Consider the following 27,957-nt stretch of genomic DNA (forward strand, 5'->3'; position numbering starts at 1 on the left):
ATCTGATTACCAAAGTGGCCCATCCAAGCCATTCAGTGACCCATTAGACCCTTTGTTTTAAACTGTGAGAACCACCAAGTACAGCACCAGCCCCAGGGTACGTTTTGGGGTATTTAAGCTGGTCTCTCAGACCACTCGGTGCTTAGGCCATTCCTATCCAGACCCCCCCTTTTCTGGCCGTGGCTTAGGCCATTCCTATCCAGACTTCCTTGCTGTCCGTCTGTGGTTCCAGTGCTGGCATTGGGCCACCTCGCTGTTGTGTCTCTGCTTCGCTTCAGGATAAGTGAGTATTCCCCCTATCATCGTTGGGAACCAGCTAATGCGAACGTCTCTGTATTTCATACTCTGTATTTCTTAGACCTTGTATGTTCTTTGTATGATTGTGCAAGCTAGGCTTACGCTACACTCAATACACGTGTTTGGACCTTACTCCTTGTCTGCCTCTTTTTCACTAGAGTGTCTGGGATCGGGACCTCCGTAAACATAGGTTATGATCCTCGCTTAATATTAATAGTTACAGACTGCTATAGCTAATTCCCCATTATAATAAAGAGCAGTTCTGGTAACAAGCATGTCTTCGGTACTCAATGTAACTAAACACAGCTTCTCAAAGTTACTAAGTAATTGTGAACTGCTTATTGCAAACACATTAAAATCACTGCTTGTATTAGGTTCATCAGCATGGCCGTTTCCACACGGCTCCCCGCTGCTCATAACAACCTGTAAGATCGGGCAAAAAACGCGGAAGATTGCATTTTCTTGCGCGAGAAAATGCGATCTTCCGCGTTTTTTGCCCGATCTTCTGGGTTGTTACGAGCAGCGGGGAGCCGTGTGGAAATGGCCCATATTATTAATTATTATAGCTGAGCTTGGCTGTGGTATCAATTATGTACATCTTTGAGTAAACAACTAATCCGAGTCAATCTCTACATTTAAAGTAGTAGAACTGTGTATCACAGGAGTTGCAACAGGGAGCTTGAAAGGAAGTGACCCAGAATCAAGGGGGTGGGGGGAGATGTGAAGGAAGAGAAGGCAACTGGGAGGGAGAACAAGCAGAGAGAAGAACTTCACAGGGCACCTGAGGAGTTGAGGAAGGATGAGGTTAACATATCTATTTGGAATCGTCTGCTTGAAGATAACTCTACTATTCTCTCTTTTGGTCCAAATGGCAGCTGGCAGAGGCGTATGGAAACATTTACACCATATGGGCGGGGCCTCTGTCTGTGGTGGTATTTTCTGGATTTGAAGCACTCAAAGAAAGTATGGTCAAACATTCAGAATATTTTGTGGACCGACCAATGACTCCTTTTTACAAAGATTTAGGAAAAGAAAAGGGTAAGTTCTTATGAAGAGAAAAAGGTTTTCTCTGTTTTCCTTCCAGAGAAATCCTCAAGGAGCGTCACACAAAACACCATTGTTCTCACCTCCTCCATTTTCTCTCCAATGGGAACTCAAAGTAGCCTGTACCATCATTCCCCCGTTCCTCCGTTTTCGCCTCACAACAACAATGCTGTATGGTGGGTTAAGATGAGAGTGTATGACTGGCCCAACATTACCCAGCAAGCCTCCATAGCAGAGTAGAGTTTGGGATCTCTCAGGTCCTTGTCCAACTACTACCCCACATACACACTAGCACTGTGAACTAGTCCTGGAAATCAATCAGTAGCCAGCAAAGGCCCTCAGAATAACAGAAACAACAGTCTCACTGGCTATTTATTTATTTAATTATTTACACTTTGCCTTGTAACATAGCTCAAGGCAGCTTAAAAAGCAATAAAAAATGTCCCAATTAAAACCAAGATAACGCCCCCCCCCAGACCACCTTGACACATCACCCCTGACCATGAACCTCCCTAACACGGGTTTAGGGGATTCACAGGTAGTAACTTAAGAACCATGTGCTTATTTTCCAGGCAGAGAGCCCTGGCTCAAATCCACACCAGTCCCCTCTCTCCTCTCTTCCCTATATTTACTTCCTCTCTCTCAGCAACTGCTCAGGGCTATTGGGGACACAGAACTCAGAGTTAACCTAATACGCTGCCACCATTTATTTTAAACTTGGCCTGTTTGTCTTGACTACAGCATCTGAGGTTTGTGTGTGTGTGTGTGTTATTTCCCCTCAGCCAACAACTTCAAGCCAACCAGGGTTAAAACAAAAACAAGAATAATTTTATTTGCAACACAGGACTAAATGATTTTAAAACTCCTAAATATATTGTGCTTAAACAGGGAATATTTCAATGTATCAGGTTTGTAACAGCCAGCAATATCTCTGCTGCCATCTCTTAGCATTTCCAAATGCCTTCTCCACCACTCTAATTCTTTCCAACTGACTCTAACTGCCACTGGCCTAGCATTCCTCTGCTCTCAGTGGCTGTTTCTGAGGAGAGGCAGAGCTGGAACCGGTCCTGTCCATCACACTCCCTTAACAGATTCCTGCCCTTCACAGACTTCTGACTGGGTAACTCTGATATTAAATGAAATATTACAGTTTCTAAAAACCTCATATTCCATTTCAAGATTGGTGAAGGACGTTATACTCAGCCGAAGTCACCTGTGTCAAAATAACCACATCAGAATTGTCCATCCAGGTTTCAGTCAGGCTAGTCCCAGTTAAGAAATAGGCTGCCACATTGTGAACCAGTTTTGCTTTCCAGAATGTCTTCAAGGGCAACCCCATGGAGAGCACGTTACAGTACTCTAGCTTGAAGGCATGAATCAGTATGTACATATAATTCTGTGGCCTCTCGCTCTCTCTGTTTCATAGATAGAATTTGACTGCGTTGTCTTCAAAGCTAATTCACATGGTACATTGTTTCTCCATGCAAACTGTTCAAACCTTACTCGTGCTGTACACACTTTAGCATTGAGTTACACATTTACATTCCAAAATTGTAATATATGGAGATGCCATAATATGGGCTTTAATCACAGGGCTTTATGTCTGAAATGGTCTCTTTTGTACCTTTTATACAATATGACTATGAATAGGAACTTTTTAGAACTATTTTATGAATAAGCCCTAAATCTCTTAGTAGTTAAAATTGGAAGTAAACGGGGCTCTTGAATGTTTATAAGCATACAGAGAGGGCCTGATGGAACTCACAGATGGAACACTACAAGACACCAAACAATTCTAGATCAATAGTACAGTTTTTAAAGTATCAGTTATTCTGGAATGTTCAGGAGTGCAAAGGCATTGCATTTTGCACTTTCTATGCTAGTAACCAGAAACATTTTTACATGAACTGTTGTTACAAATTTCAGGTATTGTACTTTCAAACGGTCACACCTGGAAGCAACAGAGGAAGTTTGCGATACTTATCCTGCGGAAGATGGGACTGGGGAAGAAAGGCATAGAGCACAAAATAGAAGAGGAGGCCCATCAGCTTGTCGAGGTTCTTGCATGTGCAAAGGGTATGCAATACTAAGAGATTACTCTGACATTTGTCCCAGTATGCAGAACTCTTGTCTGTGGATTCTCTTTCTCTCTACTTTTAAACTCACATGGAGCACAAGGCATTCTAACACTGCATTTTCAAAGTGTTCCAAATAGTTTGTTTTAAAAATGTGTGTTGTTTTTGTTATGCCACTGACTCTCCCACTCTTCTGGAATGCCAAATAGGAGTTTTTGCAAGCTTCCTTCCTTCCTTCCTTCTTTCCTTCCTTCCTTCCTTTTGTGCCTCCCCCTTTTTTCAGACAGTTGTTTCCTAAAGCAGCTCCTGTCAATTAAGAGAGACAAATCCAGCCCTCAGGTGTATAATCTAAAATGACAAGGCATACAGAGGAAGGGAAGGAACAGGTAGATACAAAAGATTTCTGGTAGTATAATAGTATATATTTCATTATCTCCATGCAGAATGACTTTTTCTTTGTTTAAGGTATAACCTGTAAATGATTCTACACAACGATAGTGCGTCTTTCATTGCACATTTGCAATTGCAGTTCACCATGTCTAACCTTGGAAAAAACAGTATGCATGAACCTATGAAACTGCCTCATATTGAATCAGATCATTAGTCTATCAATGGTCTATCGATAGTCTATCAATATCATCTATTCAGACTTAGATCTTTCTCATCACCTACTACCTTATGTTTTTAACTGGAGACAGCAGCGGCAATTGGACCGCTGTTGGGAGTGGATGGAGAAACTCTGATGCAGGACAGAGAAAAAGCAGACAGGCTTAATGACTTTTTTGTCTCTGTTTTCTCCCTGAAGAACTCAGGCACATCTAGAGATAGTAGAAAATGTGGCAGGACACCTGAGTGGCTAATTGACATTGACAGAGAGGTAGTGGAGAGGCATCTGGCTGCACTGGATGAATACAAATCCCCTGGGCCGGATGGGGTGCACCCAAGAGTGCTGAAAGAACTTTCTAGAGAACTTGCAGAACCCCTGTCCATCATCTTCAAGACCTCCTGGAGGACTGGGGATGTGCCACAAGATTGGAGAAGAGCAAATGTTATCCCAATCTTTAAGAAAGGGAGGAAGGATGACCTGGGAAACTACAGGCTGGTCAGTCTGACTTCTGTTGCTGGGAAGATATTAGAACAGATTTTAAAGGGATCAATCTGTAAGCATCTGAAGGATCACTCAGTGATCCGGGAAAGTCAGCATGGTTTTGTTCCTAACAGATCTTGCCAGACCTACCTGGTTTCCTTCTTTGATCGAGTGACCAGTTTACTGGATCGGGGGAACTCTGTTGACGTGATTTATCTGGATTTCAGTAAAGCTTTTGATAAGGTCCCCCATGACATTCTGATGGGCAAACTGGAAGACTGTGGAGTAGACTATAGGACAGTTCGGTGGATAGGGAACTGGTTAGAGGACCGCACTCAAAGAGTGGTGGTCAACGGTGTTTCATCAGATTGGAGGGAGGTGTCCAGTGGGGTGCCGCAGGGCTCGGTTTTGGGCCCGGTACTTTTCAATATTTTTATCAATGATCTGGATGGAGTGGAAGGGCTGCTCATTAAAATTTGCTGATGATACCAAATTGGGAGGGGTAGCAAACACCCAAGAAGATAGAATTAAAATTCAACAAGACCTGAATACTCTGGAGAAGTGGGCAACTGTGAATAGGATGCAATTCAACAAAGACAAGTGCACAGTATTACATCTGGGCCACAAAAATGAGAAGCACAAATACTGGATGGGGGATACGCTTCTGGGCAGTAGTATATGTGAAAGGGATCTTGGGGTAAGAGTGGACTGTAAACTGAATATGAGCAGTCAGTGTGATGCAGTGGCAAAAAAGGCTAATTCAATCCTGGGTTGTATCAAAGGGGCCATAGCATCGAAATCGCAGGAGGTCATAGCCCCCCTCTATACTGCCTTGGTCAGGCCACACCTGGAGTATTGTGTGCAGTTCTGGAGGACTCACTTCAAAAAGGATGTGGACAAAATCGAGAGGGTGCAGAGGAGAGCGACAAGAATGATCAGGGGTCTGGAGACTGAGCCCTACGAGGAAAGGCTGAGGGCCTTGGGAATGTTTAGTTTGGAGAAGAGGAGGTTGAGGGGGGACATGATTGCTCTCTTTAAATATTTGAAAGGCTGTCATTTGGAAGAGGGCAAGGAGCTGTTCCAGTTGGCAGCAGAGGGCAGGACGCAAAGCAATGGGCTAAAACTACATGCACAAAGGTACCAAACTGGATATTAGGAAAAACTTTTTCACGGTCAGAGTAGTTCAAAAGTGGAATCAGCTGCCTCGGGAGGTGGTGAGCTCCCCTTCACTGGCAGTTTTCAAGAAGAGGCTGGATGAATACTTGTCAGAGATGCTTTAGGCTGATCCTGCACTGGGCAGGGGGTTGGACTAGATGGTCTGTATGGCCCCTTCCAACTCTATGATTCTATGAACCTGGGACCTTCGGCATGCTAAGCAGATGCTCTACCACTGAGCCATAGCCCCTCTCCTACATGTCAAATAGATGTCCACCCTTACATACAGGTGGGTCGTTTGATGTTAGAGGTTCATCTGACAATGTCGGAAGCAACAAACATCTCACATGATCACATCCAGTGGGGGACAGGATGATCTTCTCTGACTGAGGTCCTTGTTGCTAGGGTGGATACGGTTTCCTGAAGCCTTTGGTCAACTAGCTGCCAGCAGAGCCTAGAGTGCCTGTTTGCTAGATGCAACCATTCTTATGCAACTGGAAGCGTTCCTGTTGGCAGGGAGAGAAAAAACGAGATACACAGATACACTTAATGGTTTATTCAATAGATAAGAAACTGGAAGTTGGTTTTCTCTTGAGATCATGCTGTTACACAGAAGTAGGGTTTGGTTTCCCACTGTTTTGGGGGGCCTCTCATGAATGGCAAAGTCCACAGCAATCTTCCACAAAGTTTGGTAGTCCGAATGGCAGATCAGAGTCTGCCAGGATCTGCAAACAAAACATGGTGGAAAAAGAAATCCTTGCAGAAGGCAGCATTTTCCCTTGAAGATGTCTGACAGACAAGCTTCATACTCAAGTTTCATTGGGAAGATAAAAAAACCATAGAAAGAGCCCCCTCGTTCCTTAAACACACACTTAGTATTATTCTTAAGGAACGTGGATTCCAAATTAAACACCAACTTTCTCTTCCTCAAAACTAAGGGATTTGCTTGAGGATGGTGGGACTTCTGGAAAGAACTGATTGGTGGTAGTAGCAATTCCTCTTCAGAGGGGTCTAGACTTGGCTTGTAATGGGATAGGGGTTTGTGTTTGGCATAGGAGATTTTGTTTGCTCATGAAGCTCTGACCGAATATTCAAAACTGGATTTCCATTGCGGATTGTTTGTTCTTCGCGTGTAGACTTCTTTCCCATGTTGCTCTAGTGACAATGAGGTGGCATATTGTCTGTGCATCGGTGTAATGGTTCTCTCAATGTCCTGTATCAAGGTGCAGTGCAATTTAATGGTTTTCTTGTACCACAACTTGCAACCCATCTCAAGAAATGGCATAGCATTGCTGTCAATCTTTCTCTGCCCTCACTGGCAGTCTTAACTATGTGGCAACTAGGACAGATGCTCCAGACCCTGTCCTTGGAGGCCACAGGGTTATGTGTACATGGGTGATCACCATGCAGATGCCTTGGTTGCTGTTGCTATCTCTGCCACAGCTGCAGGAGCAGCTCAACAGACAAGTAAGAGATCTACCCCACCCAGCTGCCATGAAGCTGCCCCGTTTGCCCCTGCCTGTTGTTCCATACAAGGGCACCAGCCCACCAAGAGCTTAGCATTTGCTCAGCTCCCCAAATAGGGTTGCCAGGTGGGGTCCAGTCTAATACCGAACCCTGAGGAGAAGCAGGGGGAATTTATCTTTCACGTGTGCAGAACACATGTGCATGATGACATTATGTAGTAAGTGATGTCATCATGCAGACCCCCCCCCCCAATCCTGGGCAGCAATCTTGGTGGCACTGCACATCTACAGGAGGCTAGCCTGGTGCTTGGGCTGGCAGACCACTTTCCTAGCTTGGCCCAGGTGTCCCGTGTTTGGGGGACGTTTTTCCCAGACAGTCCCCTAAGACACCAGACTGTCCGGGCCAAAACCGAACACCTGACAACTCTTCACCCCAAAGATCATGTGATTTGGCAACCTAAGGTCTGGATATAATATCAAAGCAGGGACCCTTGAACTAGCAGGACCTTTCTAACTAACACCTTTCTGGTGAATAATAATAATAATAATAATAATAATAATAATAATAATGTCATTTATAGTCTGCCTTTCTCACTGAGACTCAAGGCAGATTACACAGTATGAGATTAGTACAATCAGTATCAAGTACATTTTAATACAGTATCAAGGACATTTCCATAATGCCATAGGGTAAATACATACAAGTTTAAAAGACATAGTATTAGCTAGAATACTGAAGCGGAACATAATCAATTCTAGGTCTAACATCAGACAACATGGAGCACTGGTGGTACACAGGAGTACATATTTAAAGCAGCAGATAAAATGTAAGGCAATGTAGTGATGAAGTCTATAGTCCCTAACTCATTAGTGAAGCATCTGAGACCCCAGCCCTACTAGCTGGAGCCTTTTTGAATAGTTCAGTTTTGCATCACTTATGAAAAACCAGGAGAGTGGGGGCTCTTCTGCTTCCTCAGGCAGGTCATTCCACAAGAGAGGGGCCACCACAGAAAAAGCCTGTGTATGGGCTGCTGCTGAATTCACCCGTATGCAGCCTGGCTCCTGCAAGAGACCCTGTTCAGATGAGCAAAGCTGCTGTGGAGCAACATAGGGAGGGAGGCGGTCCTGTAGATATGCTGGACCAAAGCCATGAAGAACTTTGTATGTAATAACTAATAGCTTGAACTGAGCATGGTAACTGATGGGTAACCAGTGGAGCAACTGTAGGATGGGAGTGGTGTTCATGCTCCTGCTTGCTCCTGATAACAGTCGAGCTGCATCTTGGCAGTATTTCTAAGCACTGCTGATAATTAAGAAACTGTGGTGGTGGAAAGTGCACTCAAGTCAGAGTTATGGCGACCTCTGGTGGGGTTTTCATGGTGAGAGATTAACAGAGGTGGTTCGCTATTGCCTGCCTCTGCAACCCTGGTCTTTGTAGGAGGTCTCCCATCCAATTGCTAACCAAGGCCTACCCTGCTTAGCTTCTGAGATGTGACGAGATCAGGTTCACCTGGGCTATCCAGATCAGGTACTGAGCTGAACTTTTCAGATGTGTGTTGCAAGTGTGTACTGGCCTCGGTTCAGCAAAGGCATATTTGCAAGAGAAAGAACTGCATGTACAAGCAGAACCTTCTTTGCTTGCTATGCAGGAAGCAGAATTTTTTTTTAATTAAAATAGACTCCACTACTAGTAGTTTCTGTGTTGTTTAATGTTATCCATAGAATTATTTATGCTCTGATTCAGCATTTCTTCAGCTCTGTACTGGATTTCTGCTGGTTTTTAAATCTTTGCAAATTTGCGCATGCGCACGTGCATGCACACACGCACGCACACATGCACACACAGATGCTTATTACATGTTATGGTGACTGCCTTCTCACTGCCCCATCCTAAACCTTTCTTCACAGGTTTGGGGCTTCCCAAGCAGTAAAGGGCAGCGATCTCACACCACCTGTCTAACCTCTCTTATCAAGCCGAGAGCCCTTATCTAAATACACATAGGGCCCCTTCTCTCTTCTTTCAGAGGCTCCACCAGACCAGAAGCTTGTTCCCTATATTTATTTCTACTCACTTAGCTACTGTCCAGAGGGGAAAGGGAACTTAGAGTTTACTTTCCCTTGTATATTCTGCCATCATTTAGATTAACGATATCGGCCCATTTACTGTGACAGTGTCTGAGGTTTATGTGTGTGTTATATTTTCCCTCAGCTAATGACTTCAAGCCAGTAATGGTTAAACAAAACAAGATTAAACTTCATTCGGTTTCATTTTCCCGGCCATGTTGGACGCTCCTCTCCGCAGGTCCGGGAGGAAACGTCTGAGCAGCCTGACCCGACGGTTGACCCGTGAGGGTTAACCCCCAGGACTCCCAGTGAGGGAGACGGGATCCGGAGTGCGGTGGGAAGAACCCCCTGAAAGCAATGCAGGGGGTAAATTGCCCGTTTGCTCCAACGGAGGCCGGCAGACTTGCGCAGCACTTCGCGTGCTGTCGGGCCATGGAGAACAGCAATAAGCAGATTTAAGGTGAAAACCTGTAAGTAAGCGAATCCCTTCTGATTTCTAAGCGTATGCGAAGGATTGGTGGGAGTTGAAGCTAAGAAGGCGCTGATTTCTTCCCCTTCACGGAGTTTCAGAATTTAGTTGGCACCCCACCCCCCTAAGATGGCGACGAGAAAGCAGAGCCCAGCAATGAGTAAATCGGTGATGGTGACGTTACAGGGGAAGGGGGAAACTTTGGAAGAGATGGTGAGACAAACAGTCTTTGATGCTGTGCAGCCCTTTGTAGCGAAACTGAATGAAATGGGGCAAAAGGTTGATTCAGTGGAAAGCGAAGTGAAAACCATTAAAGAAACAGCGACCGGAGCAGAGCAGTCTGCGCACGAGAACGCACTACTCATGAAAGCAACAAGTAAGGAAGTGAAGCTTTTGGAGAATCAAATAATAGGATTGCAAGTGGACTGTGCCCAAATGGTACTGTGTCTTCAGAATGTAAAAGAGGAGCAAAGTGAAAATTTGAAAGATCTGGTGTCTGGACTTTTGGCGCCATTCGCAAAGGCAACTAAAGAAGAGTTAAAAAGCGATATTTTGGAAGTCCGGCGGACATCTTCAAAGTATGTAATGAAGCGTCAGCTGCCTCGCGAGATTATTATTGACTTTACATCTAAGAAGACTCGGGACACCATCTTATATAATTCGTATAATGTGGACTTGGATTATTTGGGCAACAAGGTTAAAATATTGAAGGATGTTCCATTTTTGGCTCGTAAAAGAAGATTTAAGTATAAAGGACTTGCGGCTTTCTTGAGGAAATGTGATGTAAAATATAAATGGTTGTTTCCAGAAGGCATCTGGTTTAGATATAAGGATCAAACCTACAAGATTACATCGGAAGCGCAGCTGACAGACTTTTTGCTCAATCATCAGGAGTTTCAGCAGGAAGAAAGTTCGAAGTCTGAAGGGGAAAGTGGGGGGAGGAGAGAGCGGGCGCAGCTGCTCCAGCTGCGCAGAGAGAACTGAGACCGAGACGCAGAGGGGGGAAGAAAACCTGATCCAGAATATAGTCTGAATTGTATAAGATCTACCAATCTGATAGCATATTAGAAAGTTAACTTTTAAGAAAAATTGCAACATGAAGGGAATACAAGGCATGTAGTGTATCGTTTGTTGTTTATATGTTGCTCTTCCCCTTTTCCCAGTCCCCCCTTCCCTTTTTTTTCTCTCCCCCTTATACTTTTGTAGTCTTTTGTAGTTTTTTATGTTAGATATTAAAAATAAAAACAAAAACAAAAAAAAAACAAAACAAGATTAAACTTTATTTACAAGCTAGAATACTGAAGTAAATGATTTTAAAACAAATATATTGTGGTTAAACAGGGAATATTTGAATGTAACTGAACAGGTTTGTAATCAGAGAGCAAATATGATGCTGCCTTCTCTTAGCAGTGCCCCAAACCATTTCCCCCACTCCCACTGTCTTCCAACTGACACCAACTGTCATTGGCCCAGCATTCTGCCTGCTCTTGTTTGCCAGTCCTGTCCATCACACCTATTTATTGAGATAGGTAGCTATGTTAGTCTGTCTGTAGCAGTAGAAAAAAGCAAGAATCCAGTAGCACCTATAAGGCTAACAAAATTTGTGGTAGGGTATGAGCTTTCGTGAGCCACAGCTCACTTCTTCAAATACCTTTCAGATGCAGCTTGTACCCTACCACATATTTATTGAAATGTCTTTCATATTGACTGTACTGACTTACAATGTGTAATCTGCCTTGAGTCTCAGTGAGAAAGGTGGACTATAACAAATAAATAAATGAATTCAGCTTGCGTAACAGCATGAGTGACTACAGTGGAAATTTTTGGTGATCCATAAAGTTCTCATTCCTACTACTATGCCATGCTTCCCTACACAGATACATGCAAACTGAAGAATGCTTTCCTTGGAGAAATCTCCGCTAAAGAGTCTTGAATAGAATTCTGAGTAAACCTAATTACTCAGACCTAATTAGGTTTACTCATTTCTTTATATTGTGACACATATAACTGGTGAGACTGTTAGAATTTAAATTTTATATGAAATTTTAAATTATAGATGAGAGCCATTTTGGTGTAGTGGTTAAGAGCACGGGACTCTAATTTGGAGAGCCAGGTTTGATTCCCCATTCCTCCACTTGAAGTCAGCTGGGTGACCTTGGGCTAGTCACAGCTCTCTCAGAGCTCTCTCAGCCCCACCCACCTCACAGGGTGTTTTGTTGTGGGGATAATAATGACATACTTTGTAAACTGCTCCGAGTGGGCATTAAGTTGTCCTGAAGGGTGGTATATAAATCGAATGTTGTTGTTGTTGTTGTTATTAACCATGTATGATTCCTTACTCTTCCACTTGAACCCAGCTTCTAGCTCTCTCAGCCCCAGCCACTTCATAGGGTGTTTTGTTGTAATACCATACTTTATAAAATGCTCTGAGCAGGTGTTAAGTCATCCTGAAGGGTGGTATATAAATCAAATGTTGTTGTTGTTGTTGTTATACTAGTAACAAAGCCCGTTGCTTGAAAAAATGCAACGGGCTCCAGCAAACGGTTGGGAGGGATGCACTGTGCCGGGCCTCCCTGCCGCTTCCACGGCAATATTGTAATGCTTTTCTATGGCATTAGGGTGCAGCTTCATTTGGAATACTGTGTACAATTCTAGTTGCTCTATCTTGAAAAAGTGGTTGTAGTGCTGGAAAGGGTGCCAAAAATCATCCAAAATGATCAAGAGATTGGAGCACTTCCCCAAGAGTCAGGGCTAAGGAGATTATCAGTGCACTCCTAAACACGCCCTTCTCAGTCCACTGAAGTCTATGGGCGTAGAAAGGGGTGACTCTCTTTAGGATGGTAGCATAGTTTTGCTAGGCTGAGTAGGCCCATTGCACCAATTGATCAGCTGCTCCATTCATATTCAGGTCCAATTCAAGTTCTTTATAGGCAAGAATAAGTCCTTCATAGTCTGGGACTCATTCTTACTTCTCCCAATACACTCTGCTGCAACTGTTTCACTCATCTGACCAAAGCCTTCTGCAGGTACCACCCTGCAACTGCAAGACCCTTTGGAGCACTGGGCCTTCATGCAGAACTAAATGCTGCGGTGCACAGTGGGGCTTATGTCGAAGCACATTCCCACATGCACACTCGAGACCCCAGTGAACTTGGGAATCTAGCTGAGCCCTAAAGACCAATAGCAGTGACTGCGCCACTTTTCTCCACGCACTTTGTGAATACATTTATCTCAGAAAAAGAAGGGTGCACACTGGCAAGAAGGGCGCCTGATTTGCAAATGTCAACAGTCTCTGCTTGCTGACTTGAGTGGACCTCCTTGCATGAGGCAGCGATTCCTTCTGCCCCTGAGCAAGCAGGAGAGGTTTGCAACCTCAAAGTCTCTTCTCCACCTGACTTGCTCTGTCATCGAAGGCAGGCTGTCGACCTCTGGGCGGTGATGGAGGCTTGGAATGACAACTGATCTCCAGGTCACTGAAATCAGTTCCCCTGAATGGCTGTTTAGGAGAGGGGACTCTATGGCATTATATCCAGCTAAGCTTCCATCCTTCCCTGAACTCCACCCTCTTCAGGAATTTTCCAACCTGAAACTGACAACCCTACTTCCCAACCTCAAGGCAGTGGCTGGAGATCTCCGGGAGTTACAACTGATCTCCGTCTGACAGAGATCACTTCCACTGGAAGAGAGGGCTGCTTTGGAGGGTAGACTGTATTGCAGTATATTGCACTGAGGTCCCCAAAGAGCCACCCCCCCACCCCCAGAATTTCCCTACTTGGAGCTGGCAACCCATTCGATCACCTCCACTGGAGGTGAAAGCTGCTTTGGAGGATGGACTCTATTGCATTATACTGCACTGAAGTCCCCAAAGATCCACCCCTGATTCCCCAGAATTTCCCCACCTGGAGCTGGCAACCCACAAGCTTGCCTCTTGTTGCCTTTTGAACCCCAGCTAGGCAGAGGGAGGGTCAGCACAGCCTTGGCGAATCAGCCCGGGTCTCCTTTGCTGTAGCTTGGATGGCCAGCTGGCCCTGGCTCAGGAGGAGCCCCCAGCTGGCCTGGCCCAGTGCCGAGAGGGTTAAAAGAGATGCATCTTCCACCCACCCACGCTGTCCTTCGTGGACCAGGCTCCATGTGCTCCAAGGGGCTCTGCTGGGGGGGGGAAGCCAGAGCCACTGCCATGACAACTCCAGGAGCCAGTGGGTGCGCGTGCAAGCAAGCAGGGCATGTGGTGCCCACCTGCCTTGAGAAGCCAGGAGGCAGCAGAGTGAGCTGGGTGCCTGCCTGCCTGCCTGCCTGGCCAACAGCGGAGACCTGGCTGAGTGGCATCTCCCCTGCCCGCCTTCTCAGAGGAAAGGGCTGCTGCGAAGTTTGGGGGCCACCTCAGAGAGCTTCTTGGCATGCCTTTGAGCCCCTAAGAGGCAGCTGTTTTTCAGCAGTTTCCTCTTGGAACTGCTGAGGGGGTCACTCAACTCCAGCTGCAGCCACTGGCCAGGGGCATGCGTGCGAGCAGCAGGACACGTGGAGGGCATGCCGAGCAGGCTTGTGCACCCAGCAATAGCCTGTTCCGGCCATGTGGGCGCAGATCAGGCCATGGAAGGTATCCGTGCTAGGGGCGCACTAACGTGCCTGCTCTGTAGAATCCCAGTGAATTGCCGGAAACCCGCTTAGGGAATTACATAGTAGGATTTTTGGAATACTCATATTTCAGTGGCCTTGCTCTCTCAGTGAATACTCCATGGTGAAATCCTGCTCTCAGAATTAACCAGAGGCAGAATTAATATTAATGTGAACATTTCATTTTCCAGGGCAGCCTCTTGACCCTATACAACCCATCACTAATTCCGTCACCAATGTGATCTGTTCTCTGAGTTTCGGTCAACGATTTTCTCTTGAAGACGAAGAGTTCATCAAGTTGAGAGATGCCTTATGGAATATCTTAGAATTTACAATGACCTTCTTTCAGTTGGTGAGTTGCCTCCAAAGTATTCACCAATACAATATACTCACAGATACCAACATTTAACTGAATCATTTTTTTATCTAAACAGGACATAAATTTGCACCCCTTTAAATTTAGAGTTGGAGGCATGTGAAGGAGGATGGGGTAGATGATGGTAACTGACAAGGAAACATCAGATATACTGTAGAGGACTTATGAGGGGGTCCTCTAGTCCATTTCTGTGTATATACAGAAAGTTTTAAGTCACATGAGATATACAAGCTTTGTTCTTATGATAACACCACTTAATTTAACATTATTTTTATCTATGTATACATGTATGTATTTATAGTCCACCTTCTCACTGAGACTCAAGGCAGTTTACACAGAGATAATGAAATTATCAACAGCTATGACATTCTTTGAAGAAATTCAATGTGACAGGCATGCAGAAATGAATGAATCAAGGTATACTTACAATGGTGGTATGTTACTTTCAGTGCCCCTGAGGACTGCTGTTGCAGAAGTGACTAACCACTCATCCACTTGTAGTATTTCTAGTTTGTTCCCTAAAGGGCCTTGTCAGAGGCTGGGGGGCAAGCAAAAGCTGCAGGGGGCACCCTGTGAGCCGTGTCTGCACCAGTGTCTATAGAAACCATGCTGCCATGCCCAGAAGACGTCTTTTTAAATAAAATGTTTCCTTTATTTATAGATCCAGAGGAGTTAGCCGTGTTAGTCTGTAGTAGCAAAATCAAAAAGAGTCCAGTAGCACCTTTAAGACTAACCAATTTTATTGTAGCACAAGCTTTCGAGAATCAAGTTCTCTTCGTCAGATGCATAGTATAGTCTGCTCTTTTCGTTTAAAAATTATTATTTTATTAGTGCAAAACAGAAAAAAATAAGTGAGCAGACAAAAAGAAAACGGTGCTGGCTACAATAGCACTATAAGCTGATCTGGACGTATATATCGATAAAAGGTTTCCAAATATCTAAAAACAAGTCCGAACGTGTTTGCCGTCTATATGCAATACATTCAAAGGCTGATAATAATAATAACAACATTCGATTTATATACCACCCTCCAGGACAACTTAATGCCCACTCAGAGCGGTTTACAAAGTATGCCATTATTATCCCCACAACAAAACACCCTGTGAGGTGGGTAGGGCTGAGAAAGCTTCAGAGAACTGTGATTAGCCCAAGGTCCCCCAGCTGGCTTCAAGTGGAGGAGTGGGGAATCAAACCCAGTTCTCCAGATTAGAGTCCCACGCTCTTAACCACTACACCAAACTGGCTCTCTGATCTTGCTACATAAAAAGGTAAGCATGTTTCAGACGACTCACCCTGTTATCCTGGTACAAGCACAGTCTGTGAAAGCCTCTGCAGTCTCAGAAGGGCCTGCAGGTCAGCTCCACCCTCCCCAGCCCTGATTGGGCCAACTGGCATGGGGCATGCCCAGCTGGCCTGCACTCTGCCTCAAACATCCCCCAAAAGCCTGGATCCACAGCAGGGGGCACAGGGGGGCCAGCATGGCTTTCCTGCCCTTTCCCCCTCAAGCCTTCCTCCAAGCCTGGATCCATGGCAGGGGGCACAGGGGGGCCAGCACAGCTTTCCTGCCCTTTCCCCCCAAGCCTTCCCCCAAGCCTGGATCCACAGGGAGGCCATGGGGGGAGTGTATGGATTTACTGCCCTTCCCCCAGCCTTCCCCCCAGCCTCTATCCATGGCAGGGGGTGCAGGGGGCAGCAAAGCTTTCCTGCCCTTCCCCCCAAGCCTTCCCCCAAGCCTGGATCCACAGGGAGGCCATGGGGGGGAGTGTATGGATTTACTGCCCTTCCCCCAGCCTTCCCCCCAGCCTGGATCCATGGCAGGGGGTGCAGGGGGCAGCACAGCTTTCCTGCTCTTCCCCCCAAGCCTTTCCCTCCCAAGCCTGGATCCACAGTTGGGGGGGGGTTCCTGCCCTTTCCCCCCCAAGCCTTCCACTCTCAAGCCTCGATCTGCAGCAGGGGGGCAGTGTGGCTTTCATGCCAGCCCAGGACTACTTGTCATGGCTTTGCAAGGTGAGTAGACCTGGCCTCTAGACCAGCAGAGCCCAGGTCTACCTGTCATAGATTTGCAGAGCAAATAGACCTGGTCTCTGTCTCTTTAGAGGCCAGGCCAATGGGGGAGAGAGGCAGGGGAATGTACCTCCCCAGGTGCACTCCCTGATGGTGCAGCATGCTCTTGTGAGCCACAGTAGAGCAATTTTAGCCTGACACAGGTCCAATTTGACCCACTGTGAAGTGCAGGAGCACTCCATGGCCTTTTTTGCCCCACCAGGCAGTGCTCCCAGGCTCCACAGCTGCCCAATTTGGCCTGAATTGGGTGGCTGCAGGGCATAGGAGCACTTCTGGGCCCTTTTCACCCCTCTCAGTGCTCCTGGGCTTCACAGTGGCCCAAATCAGGTCCAGGAATGGTCAGTGGAAGAAAGGGCCTGACGCCTGCCAAGACCTAAGTATCCCGATCGGGGCAAGGTGGCATCAGGATAGATGGGCCCGCCTCCTAGCCCTTTCCAGCCATGAATGGCCAGTGCTGGGGAGGGGGAAATGCCAGGTCCAGCTGCCTTGCCCTCCCTCTGCCCAGATCAGGGTGCTGGGAAGGGGCAATGCCAGGCTTGGCCACCTTGCCCTCCTCCTGCCCTGACTGGGGCACTGTGGAGGGGGCAATAGTCCTTGCTGCCCTGCCCTCCCCCCACCCAGATTGGGGCACAGTGGAGGGGGCAATGCCAGGCCCAGCCACCCTGCCCTCTGCTCGACCAGCTCTATTAAATAGAATTCAAAACAAACATGCTAAATCAGAGCACACTATATTTGGGGAAGCAGGTTTTGAGACTGTTGGAAGAGTTCAGGAAATAATCCAATCCACACTTGGGAACTTGCTTTTAATGAAGTTGCTGCAACAGGATAACGGGAACTGGTAACAGCGAGCTAAAGCCCTTCGGCTACGTGCCTCTGGACATGTCCAATTTCCATCTTTGGACATATGGACTGTTTCCACATATAAGCGGAATACTTTCTTTCCATTCTTACGCACTCTCTTACCACCAGTTGAATTTTTTGCACTGAATTTATGTACGTATTTATTATCCGATAGACTACCTCATTAATGCTGATATATGCACTTTAAATTGTTTTTGTACGCATTTGCACTTCTGCACTTTTGCATAAAATAATAATATATGTATTGACATTGACTGTTTGACTGTTTGTTACCCTGGTTGCTGCACTTTTGAGTTGTTCGTGTTCCCAGGGGGTTCCCTTTGTTGTTTTTCACAACAGGGTTTTTGCAAAAGACAGTAACTGACTGCAGGCCATTAATGCAACAGAGAGGCCTTCATAGCCCAAGCAACAAAACATACTAACGCCAAGGAGAGACTAAAAAATCAACAAGGGGCAGGTTGAACTGCATAAGAAAACATTCAGTAACCTCCACAGCTCCCCCTAGGGTACAAGTGAACTAAACTATTTTTTCTGCAGTATTTACAGTAAATAGATTCGAGTCTCTCAACACAACACATCTTACACAGGGACACTCATGTGACTTACTTTCTGTGTAATCTTATATTCAAGTATACTCTGTCTCCTAAGCAGTTCATGTGTATCCACAATTGGAGAACAAGCAAAAGATCTTTCACTTGAGCATCCCCGTATAAGATGTCTTGTGGCAGGCTGTCCAACAGAGACCCCGTATAAGATGTCTTGTGGCAGGCTGTCCAACAGACACCAACAATATTTTCACAGTGTAAGCTTTTGAAAGTCACAGCTGCCTTCTTCAGACACTCAATTTGGGGTATTAGATAATTTTCCGATTCTACTTTCAAGAAAAAAAAACATCACTAGAGATGGTGCATTCTGCAAATTGAGCCCATCATTCTTCGTTGGTGCTCTTCAGCAGGATGCCCCACTCCACACAATTTTTAAAAAAAAAAAAACCATGCAAGACAATGGATGGATTAAAGAAGGGTTTATTAAACTTTTAAACTGCTGAACATGTAATAAGTAAATCATTCCCTTCTCTTTAGCATAGGTTCCCAAAGGGGCAGTTGAAAAGGTTTGACCACTGGAACAATCCCAAGGCTGGTCTGCTGCTACCACTCACTGAAGCGCCTTGCTCAAAATGAGGACATTTCAAAGGCTGACAGTATTGGGGATATTTGTTAACTGTTGTAGCAAAGTTGCACAGTCAGGAAAGTGTGGAATTGCGTGTGATGAATAGACATGGGCATGAACAGAACCCCCCCCCCCGAACACCCTGTTTGTTGTTCGTTGCCATCCACAAACAACGAACAATGAACAACGAACAACGAACATGGACGAACGTGAACTGTTCCCAGACACGTTCATTGTTCATGAGGGCCAGAACCCCCCTCAACCCCCCACTTAGCCCCCTTCCCCTCAAACCCACTTACCTGGCCCTTTAAAGATCCCTTTAAACTATCCCCTGCTGCCTGCCAGCTGATAGTTTAAAGGGCCCTGTCCTGGCAAAAACAGCAGTGTCTGCTGGCATCTAGTTTGAGGGGTTACAAACTGACCTTTCCAATGTCCAATACCCACCAAATTTGCAGGGGACATAGTCCTCACTGTCCTCTGAAGACCCCCCAAGTTTCAGAGAGATTGCACCCTGGGAAAGGCATGATCCATGGGTCTCCCCGTTGGCTGTCATTTTCTCTTCACAGTGGCAAAAACGGGACTCTCTGCTGGAAGTACTTTGAAGGGTTAAAGCCAGAAGGAAAGCCAGGAGTTCAAATAGAGTTCAGTCGCTGCCTCCGGTTGCCAAGGGGATTGATTGCAGGTGCCAGATTGTCTGGCTTGACGAATGGCTGCCGAAGGCAATGAACAAGGATTGCAACGACCACCTGTTCATTTAGGCTGGGGCTTCACGAACAGCTTGCTCACGAACAACAGATTGGGCTGCTCATGGGTTTTTTCTGTTCGTAATGCTGTTCGTGCCCTTGGCCGATTTCAGACGGCCCTCCCCATTGCAAAACGTCGCGCGTCATCGCACGTCGTCGCGCAGAAAACGCGTAATATCGCGTTTTCTCGCGCAAGTTTTGCACGACGTCGCGCAAAACTCGCGCGGAAAAACGCGATATTTCGCGTTTTCTGCGCGACGACGTGCGATGACACACGACGTTTCGCAGTGGGGAGGGCCGTCTGGAATCGGCCCATATCTAGTGATGAAACACTCTTTAAACTAGTATATTGCAAAAGAGAAAACTTACTTTTATTGAAGCTGATTCACATTCACTTGCTATGCTTTCATAGTAGAAGAAAAACATAGAAACCTAGGACCAAGCTACACATGATGAATGACACTTGAACGGCAAGTGGATTGAGTGGAGGGCAAGTGAACAGGGAGAAATACACTTGCTGTTCAAGTGTCATTCGTCACTTGTAGCTTGGCCCCTAATTTAAGGAACACTGTCTCCTATTACAAATGGCTAATACAAGTGCCTGTAGAATCATGGTTAAGTGGCTGTGCACTGAGCCAGCACTCTGCTGGTTCTACTCCCACTACTGCCATGAACTCTGCAGGTGGCGTTGGGTAAGCCACTCCTTTCAGCCCTAACTCCTCAGCTGTATTATGTGGATAATGATAACACTGACTTTGTTCACTGCACGGATGTGGCACTTATCTGAACAAAAAAGCAGTATGTAAGCATGTGGTGGTGGTGGTTGTTCTTACGTCTGCACATGATAGGGAGTATGGGTGTGCATCTTGTCAAGATAGGGAGTCCCACAGATGGATATTAGTAGCAATAGAAGACCAGCTTCAGGGGTGGGCGGGAGATGTCTCTCCTCTAGCCGTCAGATATTCTGGGCGCTGCAGCAGCTAATTAATAAGAATCCCCCTTAAGGGCTGTGATGAGGTGAGGGAAAGTGATGCGGTGGTATTCTTTTTCCCTATGGGAGAGAAAAGCTTTTGGGAGCGGTGATATTCTAAACAGATAAATAGGATAAGTCAAATAGAGTGTATGTTTAAGCAGTTCGATCCCCACAGTTCCTTCTCTGAAACATCCCAAGTATGCTTTTTCAGGAAAAAGCCAACTACAAAACGGGAACATCTGAAACAAAAATGGATGAAATGAAAAGGGGCTCAATGACACCATTGAAAAACAAGAAGAAATGAATAAAGACATATTCACCCATTCATATGCCAAAGTGCCGACCCAAGGGATAGGTTTATGGGTTATATTACGGAGCCTCCTTGTGACAGTCACATGACTTTGCTTTTTTCCTTCTTGTAGCTGTATGACACTCTCCCCTGGCTCATGAAACATCTCCCAGGGCCTCACAAGAAGGTGTTTGCCTCCCGTGATTTTATACTCTCTGTTGCAAGGAAGGAGATAGAAAAGCATAAGACACATCAGGCACAGGAGCCACAGGATTTAATTGATTACTACTTACTTCAGATCGAGAAAGTAAGTACTGGCTTTGTGTTCAGCTCTTCTGAACCAGCATTGCATCACATGCACATAGATGATCTTGGGGGACCAAGATATATAGAGGCTCCTCTATCTAACAAGAAACAAAGAACAGAATAAACTGTACGTAGGGGGAAACAAATAATGAAGTTGCCAGTCAAATGTATGAAATCACTAAACTATAATGTTTTAAACACCATGAAAAGTGGAAGTCAAATAAGCATAATCAAAGCATAAATCAAAACATACATTCACCAAGTATAGTTTAACTTCCACTTTTCATGGTGTTTAAAACATTATAGTTTAGTGATTTCATACATTTGACTGGCAACTTCATTATTTGTTTCCCCCTACATACAGTTTGTTCTGTTCTTTGTTCGTAGATGATCTTGGGACATTTTCTCCCTCCTAATTGACTTTGTATGGCTGTTGTGAGAATAAAATGAGAAGGGACCATGTACATTATTCTGGGTTTCTACGAGGAAGAGTCAGATAAAAATATACTAGTAGGTAATTGTTTAAAAATATGGGCCATTTTCACACTGCTTACCTTTCCTCAGAACAACCCAGAACGTCGCGCAAAAACCGTGGAAGATCGTGTTTTCTCGCACGAGATTTGTGCGACGTCATGCAAATCTTGTGTGAGAAAACACAATCTTCCGTGTTTTTTGCGTGACATTCCGGGTCGTTTCGAGGGAAGGTAAGCAGTGTGAAAACGGTCATGGTTAAAAAAACTGTGTGGACTAATATTCCTGAAGTATATCGAATATGTAGCACTGAGTGTGAAGGACGGGCTATAATTTGTGAGCACAGTTCACATGCTTTTCCTGGCAACACATTCTTTCCCCATCTTGTGCATTTATGTGGGAAAGAAAGGGAGAATGCCACTCAGGGGTAAATTTAGAGAGCCATCGTGGTGGAATGGTTGGAGTGTTGGACTAGGATCTGAGAGATCTGTGTTTGAATCCTCAGCCTTCCAAGAAAGTGAGTTGAGTGACCGGGGGCCTGTTATTTGTTTATTTAGGCTACTTCTTCGCAGTCTCTTCAGAGTTCTGCTCAAGGCTGCTTGCAAAAACCACAGTATTAAAAGCCAGTAAAAAAACCCTCAAGTTACACTCTGTCACCGTTCCTTATCTTGCAGAGTGGTTAGGAGGATAAAGCAGCCATCGTGGTGGAATGGTTTGAGTGTTGGACTAGGGTCTGGGAGACCTGGGTTCAAATCCCCACTCTACCATGGAAGCTTGCCGGGTGATCTCGGGCCAGTCCCGTGCTCTCAGCCTCACTTACCTCACAGGGTTGTTGTGAGGATAAATAGAGGACAAGAGAACAACATAAACCTCTTTGGGTCCCCACTGAGAAGAAAGGCAAGGTAAAAGTAAATGAAATGAACAAGAAAGAAATGAAATCAGAAAGGATTGACTTCCCAAACTCTCTGTAATCTGCCATATTGGAGGAGAGGCTCGTCGTAGCGACCAAGGAACCATGCCTCCCTCCCCTCTTAGATCTTTATACAGAAAGTGAAGTGATTGGCCACATGCAACTTGTCTCCCCTACCCTTTTGCTCGCCAGCACATCAACAGCTTCACAAGTAGACCTCTCATTTGCTTTGCAACGTGGCTCCAAACCTCCCTGCATTTGATCGAGTCAAATGCTGAAAGCAGCTTTGAGGAGGATGATAAAACATTTTAAAAACGTGCATTCAAAAACAAAGCACACCTTTTTCATAATACCTGTTTCCCATTGAGCCGAGCCCAGGGTGGCCAACCTTCAGGTGAGGCCTGGAATTCTCCCAGAGTTCCAACTGATGTCCAGATTAGTTTTCCTGGAGGAAATTGCAATCAGGAATGTGATATATACCAGAGGCCTGTTGTATTGTCTGTCTGTGGTACTAACTGGTTGTTTCAGATAATTATCATTGTAAACTCTATTTTACTTTCCCCATCATCAATAGCAGAGCAAGAAAGATCCCAACTCTACCTACGATGAAGAGAACCTGTCCCAGTGCATTTTTGACTTATTTTCTGCAGGAACAGAAACAGTCACCAACACACTTCTCTGGGCACTAGTCCTCATGGCGAATCATCCAGATATCCAAGGTGAGAAGCTGTTGTGCGATGTAAACAAAGCCCCTTTGATATTTACAGAGAAGAAGCTAACTTTGGCTTTTTTAATGCAATGGATTGCATACATGATTGCTGACACACCCATTCGCATATCTAGTGTGACTCTAAAATGAGGAAGTCCAGAGATGCCACATGCACACACATGCTCCAGCCCTAGTCAAACCACACAGGTGAATGCTCATGTCCCAGTGTCTGGGGAATGCCTGCCATTGTCATCCATGCTTTTTCCCTAATCAAAAGTGAAAGTTTGCATGGGGAAGACCAAAACAAAATCTCTTAAAATGTTGAATTCACACCTACCAAGACATGCAGTAAGAAGGAAAATAGAATTTTCTATTTACCCCGTTCTTTGTACAAGTGCTCAGCCCACTGAGTCTTCCTGACTAATTCTAAAATCAGAACAAAGGGACGTGCATTTTTTTAATTCTTGTTTTCTGTTTGAATTATCAACTGTTCGAGTTGATTAGATTCTACACACACACACTGAATTCTATCATTGGCTGCTTCCACACACGTTGGATAATCCACTTTCAATACTCTTTAGTGAACATTTGAAACTGATTTTCCATGTGTGGAACAAAAAATCCACTTCTAAAGGACTGCGAAAGTGCACTGAAAGTGCATTATTCAACGTGTGTGGAAATGGCCGTTCTCTCCTTCCTGACTGGTTGTTACTAATGCTTTGCCCATTCAAATCTCGGTGACAGCAGATTGGTATGTCAATCAAAGAAGGGCAGGGCAGCCACTTGTCTACCACTCCTCCCCCCTTCAAGGAATAATTGTCACAGATGAGACTGTTTCCAGGACTGTGCCATAGACAACGGGTACACCTAATGTTTATGTACAAATATTTACATTGGCAATCCCTACAGACCCCAGATTATCATTTTACAACATCATAAACCATTCCTGAAATAAAAAAATACATAATTAACAGGAAAATGAACTATTATACATGTACAAGTGTTTGCCTGTTTTATAGTACAGAATGCAATAACCTGGGAACTGCCTTCCATGCATCTAGGCAATGCATCGACCGCTACATGTTCATATCCTTGGACATTGATGATGTCAGAATGAAAATCCTGGAGCAGTAAACTCTACCTCAGTGGCTTCCCATTATTATTTGGAGTGTTATGTAGCCAGCAGAGTGGTTATGTGGTTTAGCTATGAATCAGCACTCTACTGGTTTGAATCCCACTATTGCCATGAGGTCAAACAGGTGTGCTTGGGTAAGCCCCTCCTCTCAGCCCCAGCTCCCCAGCTGTATTGTGGGGATAATAATAACACTAACTTGTTCACTGCTCTGGGTGAGGCACTAATCTGTCTAGAAGAGCGGTATATAAGCACAGTTACTGTTGTTATTATTATTATTCGAATTATCCAAAACATAATCAACAATAAGCAGGGGTCACATGTCATTATTGATTGGCCTTGCTAAGCTGATACAAGTTTCCACCAGAGACCTAAGTATCAACCAGATATCGGCGTAATATGTACGCTGTTCCAAGTAGCGCTGTCTTTTGCAGTTCTGTAGGAGCTATGTCAGAAAGCTGCAGTTTTTCCATATGATTTGCAAAGTTTTTCGAGATGGTTCCAGTGCTCCGACGACAATGAGGTCTACTGTTGCATTCTTTTTCCGTAGTTGGGTGGTTTCTATTGCCAGATCTCTATATTTAATCATTTTTTCTTGTTCTTTTTCTTCGACCCTGGCATCCCCGGGAATTGCAATGTCAATTATCCAGACTTTTCGATTTTCCACGACTGTTATGTCTGGTGTATTATGTGCATAGTGCCGATCAGTTTGAATTCTGAAATCCCACAAGATCTTGACTTGTTCATTTTCTATCGCTTTTTCTATTTGATGTTCCCATGAATTCTTTGATACTGGCAAGTTATATTTTTTACACAATGACCAATGAATCAGCTTTGCAATCCTGTCCTGTCTAGCTTTGTAGTCCATCTGTGCAATTTTGCTGCATTCAGAAATAAGGTGGGACACAGTTTCATCTTTTTCCTGGCAAAGTCGACATCTTGGATTTTCACTGATTTTCTGAATTTTGGCTTTCATAACATTCGTTCGCAATGCTTGTTCTTGTGCTGCGAAGATCAGACTTTCAGTTTCTTTCTTGATTGTACCCATCTTCAACCATGCCCAAGTTAGGCTGTTGTCATTTTTTCCTTCAATATTTTTTAGATGTTGCCCATGTAAGGGTTTGTTCTTCCAGCCATTTAATCTATTCTCAAACTGTTTCTTCTTGTATTCTGCCTTTGTTTCAGTTGTTTTTAATATGTTCTCTGTTTTTACAGCCTGAAGTAATTTTTCTGTACTTCTACTGATGCAATCATTCAGGCTTCTCTTTTCTTCTTCCACTACCTGATGTACTTGTAACAGTCCTCTTCCACCAATTTTTGGTGGTAGATATAGCCTGGGTGTAAAGAGTGATGCATGTTCATTAGTTTTCATGTTTTTCGATCCAATTTTTCTAAATTGCTTTGTGCCCAATCTATTATTCCAGCTGGATATCTGATCCCTGGAACTGCCCACGTATTTATGGCCTTGATTGTATTTCCACCATTTCATTTTGACTTCAGAATTTTTCGTACTCTCTTGATATATTCTTTCTGAGTCAGTTCTTTTACTTTCACATGCAGGATGTTATCTAATTCTAATATTCCAAGATATTTATAATTTTCATTGTTTGATAATTATGAAGTCATTATGATGTCACCATTTTCAAGTTCTATTCTGCCAATATTTTTTACTTTTCCCCGCTGCATGGAGAGTACTTCACATTTGTCTAAGCCAAATTTCATTTGAATACCATCACTGTATATTTTCACTGTATTAAGCAATGATTCAAGTTCTGCAGCATCCCTGGCACCCCTTTGACATCAGGAGCAGACTGCCTGGTGCCCCGCCCAGCAGGCGGGGCACCGGGCAGTTATTACCACATCATTCACAGTTATTACCACAACATTCATCTGTTTCCCTTTAAATTCTTTACTAATATCTTTAATCCATGGGGCATTTCTGTTATGCTCTACTGGGCTTTCCCAAATTTCTTTCCAAAATTTCAGGGCATCTTCTTTACATGGGATGATGTTCTTCTGCACTGGGTTTTCTCGAAGTGACTTATAGAATATTTGCTGATTACTTCAAAATTGCAAATTTTCTTTATACTGCTTTATTCGCCCATTATATCTTTCTATTTTCTTTGCTGTTGCTGTTACCCATTGTTTTAATTCTTCTATGGTTTCAGCATTTGTTTTCCTTTCCAAATCATACCTCGGCATAGTCCATCTTTTATCCTCTCATTTTTCAATTTTCCATCTTTCAGATATTTCAGGTTACTGATATCTCCACATAGTTTATTAATCTTCTTTTCCAATCAGATTTTCTATTTTGGTATGCCAGGCTTTTTCTTTTTTGGCAGTTTGTAGCCAGGCTCTGCTGTTATTATAGCAGCTGTACTATACATGAGTTGATTTGTTTCTTTTAATGTGTTGGTTAGAATTGTATCGATGACGTCATTGGCTACATCCAGTAAAGTTTCAACTTGTTTTCTTTGTTTGGCATATTATCGGCAGTCTTTGTCATTCACTGCCTTGACTGACATGACTCAAAAAAAATTTCTTTCAGAACTTTTTGTGGTTCATTCAAATCATTATCAGGCTGATCCATAGCTTGTATTTCAGGTAGGGCATGTTCTTCCACTGTGGCTTTAGTCTGTTCAGCTGTGATATTTTCCCTTCTTTGGTCATTATTTTTTGTTGTTTCTTTTTTTACTAGTTTCTCCAATTCTCGCAATTCCAGTTCTGTGAAAACTTTATTCCAAATAATGAACCGTCTTTGATCCATTACTCTTTGCTCTGTTATACCACATTGTGGGTGATTTTCTTTCCAAATTTGCATTATTCGTTTCTGGAAGCCACGGGCAGATGGATTTGCCTTATAATAACATTTCATTATTTCTCGATTTTCGGCAGTTGTCCAAGTTTTGCACTTACTTTGTTCCAGTAGCACTGCAGCAGTCTGTCCTGGTTCCTCAACAGAATCTGCTGAGCCCTGTAGCCCATTTGCCAACAGATGTCCAGGAGCCATAGCACCTGCCGTGGTCCTTGTTGACCTGGGTGACAACTGATCCGATATGGATTTCTGTTTATTTTGTCTCATCATGATAGATGGTCGTTGGGTGCACTTAGTCTGGCTCCTCATTCGAGACCTGTCTGGTTTGGGTGACCATATTGGTAGCAGCGCTACCACCAGCATTGCTCTCAGCCTCATTGGAACACACAAGCCCCTCCACCACTGCAAAGTGGCACCCTTGGTGGAGTTGTTGTTGTTGTTGTTGTTGTTGTTGTTGTTGTTGTTACATGGCGTGAACTTTCCTGCCTCATAGGCATAGTTTGAGTTTGCCTAAAGCCCATATGATGGCTAGACATTCCTGCTATACTATGACCAGATGTTGTTCTCTGAAGGATATAATTTCTCCTCCTGATCAGCTTGGCTGTGCACAGCTCCCAACCCTAACACTTAAAAAAAAATATACATCTGTACACAGTGCATTCTCCCTGGTTACCCTATAAAATATAGATCCAGAGGAGTTAGCCGTGTTAGTCTGTAGTAGCAAAATCAAAAAGAGTCCAGTAGCACCTTTAAGACTAACCAATTTTATTGTAGCATAAGCTTTCGAGAATCCAGTTCTCTTCGTCAGATGCATGATCCCAACTGGTCAAATACAGCAGAGGAGGGGAGATAGGGGAGAGAAGGAGA

General features: G+C 44.5%; 1 protein-coding gene across 1 annotated transcript in view; it reads left to right on the plus strand.

The window, feature by feature from the left end:
- LOC129332444 (cytochrome P450 2J4-like) overlaps positions 1 to 27,957 on the plus strand; it is a 61,040-nt gene that overhangs the window by 22,150 nt on the left and 10,933 nt on the right. The window contains exons 2-6 of the mRNA XM_054983578.1: positions 1,173 to 1,335; positions 3,268 to 3,417; positions 14,463 to 14,623; positions 20,881 to 21,054; positions 23,009 to 23,153. Coding sequence (XP_054839553.1) covers positions 1,173 to 1,335; positions 3,268 to 3,417; positions 14,463 to 14,623; positions 20,881 to 21,054; positions 23,009 to 23,153 — 793 coding nt within the window. The remainder of the gene's footprint in view (positions 1 to 1,172; positions 1,336 to 3,267; positions 3,418 to 14,462; positions 14,624 to 20,880; positions 21,055 to 23,008; positions 23,154 to 27,957) is intronic.

The sequence above is a fragment of the Eublepharis macularius genome, chromosome 6, assembly GCF_028583425.1.
Source record: "Eublepharis macularius isolate TG4126 chromosome 6, MPM_Emac_v1.0, whole genome shotgun sequence".
Classification (NCBI taxonomy): Eukaryota; Metazoa; Chordata; class Lepidosauria; order Squamata; family Eublepharidae; genus Eublepharis; species Eublepharis macularius.